At 29.1% G+C, this 6,099-nt stretch overlaps 1 protein-coding gene across 6 annotated transcripts; it reads left to right on the forward strand.

Moving 5' to 3' along the window:
- The first annotated feature begins 2,623 nt into the window (after positions 1-2,623).
- LOC107030640 lies at positions 2,624-5,255 on the forward strand. 6 transcript variants are annotated; one of them, XM_027919577.1, is made up of 6 exons: positions 2,624-2,831; positions 3,404-3,472; positions 3,605-3,697; positions 3,797-3,812; positions 4,013-4,095; positions 4,888-5,255. In XM_027919577.1, exons 3-6 carry the CDS (start codon positions 3,616-3,618, stop codon positions 5,016-5,018), a joined length of 312 nt encoding a protein of 103 aa, XP_027775378.1. In that variant the 5' UTR covers positions 2,624-2,831; positions 3,404-3,472; positions 3,605-3,615; the 3' UTR covers positions 5,019-5,255. The 6 variants fall into 6 exon arrangements, 3 of the variants coding, with proteins under 3 accessions (XP_027775378.1, XP_015087391.1, XP_027775379.1); XM_027919578.1 differs by lacking the exon at positions 2,624-2,831 and adding an exon at positions 2,862-2,922; XM_015231905.2 differs by lacking the exon at positions 3,404-3,472.
- Positions 5,256-6,099: the final 844 nt, after the last annotated feature.

The following is a 6,099-nucleotide window of genomic DNA, read 5'->3' on the forward strand; positions in this document are numbered from 1 at the left end:
TCAATATTCTTTATTTTTATTTATTACGTTTTGCTTTTCGAGAGTCAAAATGTATGAATTTTTGAGAAATATTTTAAGATGTATATTTTTTCATATTGATATAAAAATAATTATATCTTATACTATTTTTGGAAAAAAATTTGAACATCTAAATTTATATTTTAAATATTGAATTAAATCTACAAATAAACTATGAAAATTAATCAAATTAATTTTCATAAAGCAACATGTTATGATTAAAAAAGAAAAAAAAGATAACCTTCATAAAATAATATCATGAAAAGATAAACCTATTCGGACAAAGTATATCTCCCAATAATGATTTTTGATATGAAAAGTGTTAATGAAGCTTAACTTCACCTCTTTATTATTATATTAAATTAAATAAAATAAAGTCTCTTATAAGTGTAAAAAGATTAAAGAAGCTACGAGTTAAAATATGATTAATGTTCCATGTGTGAGGAGGGAAAATGTCAATTTGTACCAAGTGATAGCAAACAGGGTATGGTTACTTACAAAATGATAATAACATGTAAGGTGTAATTGTATTTATAGTTGAATATTATATCGAAAATGCTTAAATTTATTTTTGTATCATTTGAAATTAGGTAATTTAATTTTCTATTAATTTACTGCTCCTTTCATAGTCATGATTAGTCTTCGCTTCGTTGAGCATTAACAAAATTTTAAAGTGAAATTAGCGAACTCTATCATTTTTTATATCATTTGAAAATACGTAATTTTTCTTTCAATTAAATTGTTCGTCCACTCATAATTATGCCTAGTGATCGTTTCTATGGTCATTGACAAAACTTGAGAGTGAAACTAATGAACTCTACCTATTTAATTATTTCTAGTACTTTTTAAAATTTATCATTCAATGTTGGATTATAATTTAAATTTACACGTAAATTGAAGCTCTGCCAGAATCCAGGACAAAAATGAGGCTTTTTTTAATGGCGGGAAATGTATTAAACAAAACTTTAATGTTAAAGAACTTGATCAATTTTGAATACAAGAATACATTTGGACATTTTTAATGTGAAGTGTGTCTATAAAATCACTTTTGAGTCTACATTTAGGTACCTCATCATCTCATCACTCATTTGTCACCAACTTAATGATTCTTTCTCATCAAGTTGGGCCATTTTTATCAAAAAAAATTTAAGACGATTCCCTAACAAAGAAATATGCTTCTTTTTTTTTTAAAAAAAAGGGAAAATTACGTAAAATGTGTCATAAAATTTAAAATAATTACATATTTATATAAAAATGACGAAATGGTCTAATGGACCCTTCTGCTTGTATGCGTTTCTATTCTGAATTCTTCTATTACACTATTTGCTAACTGAACCTTTAAACTAAATGAAACTCTATGTTTTAAGCCCTTCAGACATTTGATAAGCTTATGTGGCAACTTAATTATTGAGTTGGCACAAATGAATGATGTAACACAGAGAGGGAGCGTGAAACATCAAATTTTAGACAAAAAATATATATTTTTCTTTTTAAAAATAGATAAAAAGATAAAAAATAATAAAATTAAATTCTTCTTTTTTTTTTAAGTTTTTTCTTCTTTAATTTCCTACCTTACCCATGACCCATCCCCATTTTTTTTTCTACTCTCAAACCTCCATTTCTCTTCTTTCTCCCTTTTCCGGTTCTTTTCAATTTCTTGTTTCTCTCTCTTTTTTTTTCTCATTTTCTTATTTTCGGGAATAGAAATGAAATTGCATTTTTGTTATAGATCTATATTTTTCTTTTATTTTCGGGGTAATTTATAACCCATAAAGTGATAAGATTAAACAATCTTGAAAGATGAGAATTGATTGTTGAATGTTTTTGTGAAAGTAGGTGAAGTTTGTTATGTAAATTTCTTTACAAATAATATTATAGTATATTGATGTATTTTAACAGATACTTGCTAAGATCAATGGGAAAAGAGATTTATGGTGGTTCAAGTTGTAGATGTAAATGTTGGTAAATGAAATACGATTAAAAGTTGTGAATGAAAGAAATTTTGAAAAAAATATAAATTGGAATGATAATTGTTAGTTATTTAGGAATGTAATGATACTTGTGAGAATGGAAGGTTGTGGTGGTATCTCCAATGTAAAAAATGGACAGAGATGAAAGGGATGAAGTAAAAAAGAAAAAAACCAGAGTCTTTAAAAAAAATCATAATAAGTGAAGTTTTAATTAAAATGTGATGTGGACGATGATATGTCATTTTTGTCAAGTGTTTGAAGTTCTCACATAGCGAAAGGGGTTTAAAATGCTTAGTTTCACTGAGTTAAAGGGTCCAATTGACAAATGATCAAGTAGTATGGTCCATAATACAATCCCATACAAGTACAAGTGTCTATCAGACTATTCCCCCTATAAAAATTCAAAGTAATTCAAGAAATATACATTCTTTCAAACATAATTATAGCTCATATCCCCCCTCCTCATGAAGGCTTTTAATTTTTGCTTAACTAATACTAATTCAGTATCATACATCAAATTGATATCATTAAGGGTTGATGATTTTACTTAACTAATACTAAATATGTGTGTGTGTATATATATATATATATATACACACACACATATCTACCCTTATTTAGAAGGGACAATTTGAGAGGACTAATACTGCATAAGAAAATTGTACCAAAAGCAAATTAAATTGTAATACTTTTGCTCTGTCTGACCCATTTTTTATTGACAATAGTTGCATTATATCCACGTGTAAGGAATTGAAATCACTTCTGCCTTTAATAAAAGTAAATTGTCTCTCTAGTTGCAAAGTATAATCATCTCTATCCCTTTCTCTTTTCATCTTGAAATGGGTGAGTTCTTTTTGGCCCATGTATTATATATGATGATTGTAAAATATCTATTTTTATCCTTCAATTCCTAATTTGTTTCCAGTTCTTTTTGGTATTTATTTGATATTATGATTTTTAATTCATTGTTGTAGGATTTTATTCTTTCATGTTACTAATTTGGTTTGATTTACTCATGGTTGTTCGAAAATTGATTTTTTCTATTTTTATTTTTATCAATTTCCTGTTTAAATCTTTGCAAGTTCACGTTTTTAGTAGTCACAATCAGTTGGTTATGTTATTTTATTTACAGTTCTTTTATCGTGTATTTTTGCTTTTTCAGTAATTTATGGTAGAATTTACACTTTCATGTTCCTAATTTCCTGTTATATAATGATATATGTTTCGAAAATGTATATGTACTAGATCGTGTGATGTTGTATTGTAATGCATCAGGAGCTTTTTTGTGGGTTATCGTTCTTTTAGAATTTGTCACTTTTTTTCTATTTGTGCAAGTTTGAGCTCCCTATTTTTAAAGTTAAATTTTTATTTTGAATTTTGAATTTGACGTGAAAGTTGTATTGTGAATGGCTTAGGAAAATAACAAAGAGAGCCTACATGTGGAGCAATGACAACTCGAAAGTGATTTTAGGAAAAAAACAAATGTATGTTTCCATCATGTGAACGTAGAGTAGCGCATGTGTTTTCTTTCCTCCTTTGAATTGCTTCCCTTTCATATCAATCTTCTAAAATTGATCCATTTGACAACAAATTTTAATGTTTTCTTATTTTTCTAGCATATGGCAAGATGCAAGCACCAGGTGGACAAGCTGATGGGGAAAAACAACATGTTCTTGGGATCACTAGAAACCTTCGGGATGCTTCAACGGGTAATGAAAGCAAATAATTTTTATCCACCGTATTACAGTAAAAAAATCTTATTTCTCATGAGTTCCTTTTGTCTCATTTGGTGTCAAATGCACAAGCAGAGCAGAGAAGAACAAGGTAAACGTTCTGTAGCATAATGTAATTATAGAAAACTTTAGTATTTAGGATAAAAAGTCGACTGGTCCATTAAAAGTTCTCTTATTTTGGATAAACCACTTTAAGTGTTTTCAATAGAGTTATAGCGGGATATGTGGCTCGGACTCTCCTAAATTGTTGTTGTATTTGTCTCAAATTTTTCAAATGCACTACTTTTGAAGTATCCGACACGAAGAGTCCAAGCAACATAGCAAGCAGAAAAAAGGTGTCCCACCAAATGCAGCTGTACGAAGAAAGCTATCTGGTTAGTTAGGAGGTGACACTATTGTTGTGATAAACCCTGTTGTCGATATCAAAATTCTTCGGAAGAGCCGCTTAAGCACCTCTTGAGCAGAAGAAAAGCAAATATCAACTGAAAATTTTTAATTCTCCCTCTTTTACCAAGAATGAAAGATATGAATGCATTCCCTTGCCTAGATGAAATGTATAGCAAGTAATATCATTATATATAGTTAGATTGACCGATCTATTATCAGGGTGTTTATGGATGTTCAGGAAAATTGAACAATCTTATTCTAGATGTTGTAATCCTGTGCATGACAGTTTAGATTACATTTCAATATTGACATTTTAAACTTGAAGTTTAGTTTATACAGAACAAACCACAAAAACTCTTATTTGAATAGCTTGATTTCTGGAAGTACCATATTAAAAAAATGACAAGCTCTATCAAAATGGATGAAAGCTAGAAAAATAATTCAACCACACATATAAGTCAATTAGTGATATATTATTCCATTTTTGCTTGTTGTACTTTTTCACTATAGTAAATATTTTTCTGATGATCGACATGTCAACTTTTTGTCTACTTTGTATTAAATTGTTCAGGCTGTACGTTAGCTTGGATAGTAGTAAGTTTATCATTTTTAATACAATTTTCTATAACTCATTTATTTGTACTTAAATAGATAGTAGTAACCATGACCTCTTAACGCTTATCTTAAGATTCCACATTCATATCATAACCACTACATATCTATTCTATCACTCATTGGTTAAAATTCTAAATTTGTAACTATATGTTATTTCATTCCAGGCATGTTTGATAAAAGCAAGCTGAGAATTGAGTCGTATTTGGTGAACGTTTCTTCAATATGGACACTTAAATTGGGGCTCGACTCTAAACCCTTTCCTGAGAACATGTATAGGGTGTCAGATTTGAACTAGGAAGCAGCTGTACAGGCCATGTGACATCTTCGACTTTACCCGCCTTTTGAATCGATTTGTAAGCCAAAATTTATGGATGTTTAGAAAGAACTTGATTGATAATGTCGTTTATTCAGTTCATAGTGCTGGTTTGATATTTGAGATCTGTTTATGTTGTAAATGTGCAAAGTCTAATCTTTTGATTGTAAAAAAAGGATTATAATCTTAGGCTATGTAACTTATACATCACTTCTCTTGCGCTTAGTGTTTATTTTTTAATGCTCAAATTTCTTCTTTATTAATGTTTTCTTTATGGATTCTAGCCTCGGGAGATTCTATCGGATAAAAATAGTAGTAACAACAAGAAAAAGAGGATTGAAGCGATAATGTCTTTGACGAAATTTTTCAGTTAAAGGAAGATCGCCAACAAGTATGTTTAACTCTTTTTCTAAAACTATCTACTATCAAGTTCATCGCTTAGCATAGACGTTAATCCTCGATATTTCTTATGTCATGTTATTCTCTACATTATGCTTCATGTACAAAAGACATATGTCTTGAATCGAAAAATGAACACTCATTTAGATGAATTAAGATACTGAATGTTGTCACATTTGTTTACTTGGTGTTAGAATGAACCTTATTTGAACTATCATACCATGATTCAATGGTATTGAAAAATTGAGGCTAAGTATGACGTTTTGATTAAATTTTTGTTAAAATCGTGAGTTTGAGGTGTAATTTATCCTATCTGAAACTGCTTACTCTATCAATATGTTGGTATCTCATATTGAGAAGCAAGAAATGAACTCTAATACTTCTCACAATGTGTTCTCTTTATACATTGTTGCTAATCCTGGCCCAGTTCACTATTTTTTATGAAATTCTTTGATTTCTACAGGTTTATTTTCTTTTGGCTATCAATAACTTTTGATATATTGGTGCTACTCCTGGACTGATTCACTATATCTCTAATTTTCTGTGGAATAGTTAAAATGTAGGCTTTGAAGTGATTTACTAATACATTACATGCGTACATTTTGATATTTTTTTTTAGAAGAAATCACAATGGACATTCTTTTGCTTGACCAACAACTAAGAT

The sequence above is a fragment of the Solanum pennellii genome, chromosome 9, assembly GCF_001406875.1.
Source record: "Solanum pennellii chromosome 9, SPENNV200".
Classification (NCBI taxonomy): Eukaryota; Viridiplantae; Streptophyta; class Magnoliopsida; order Solanales; family Solanaceae; genus Solanum; species Solanum pennellii.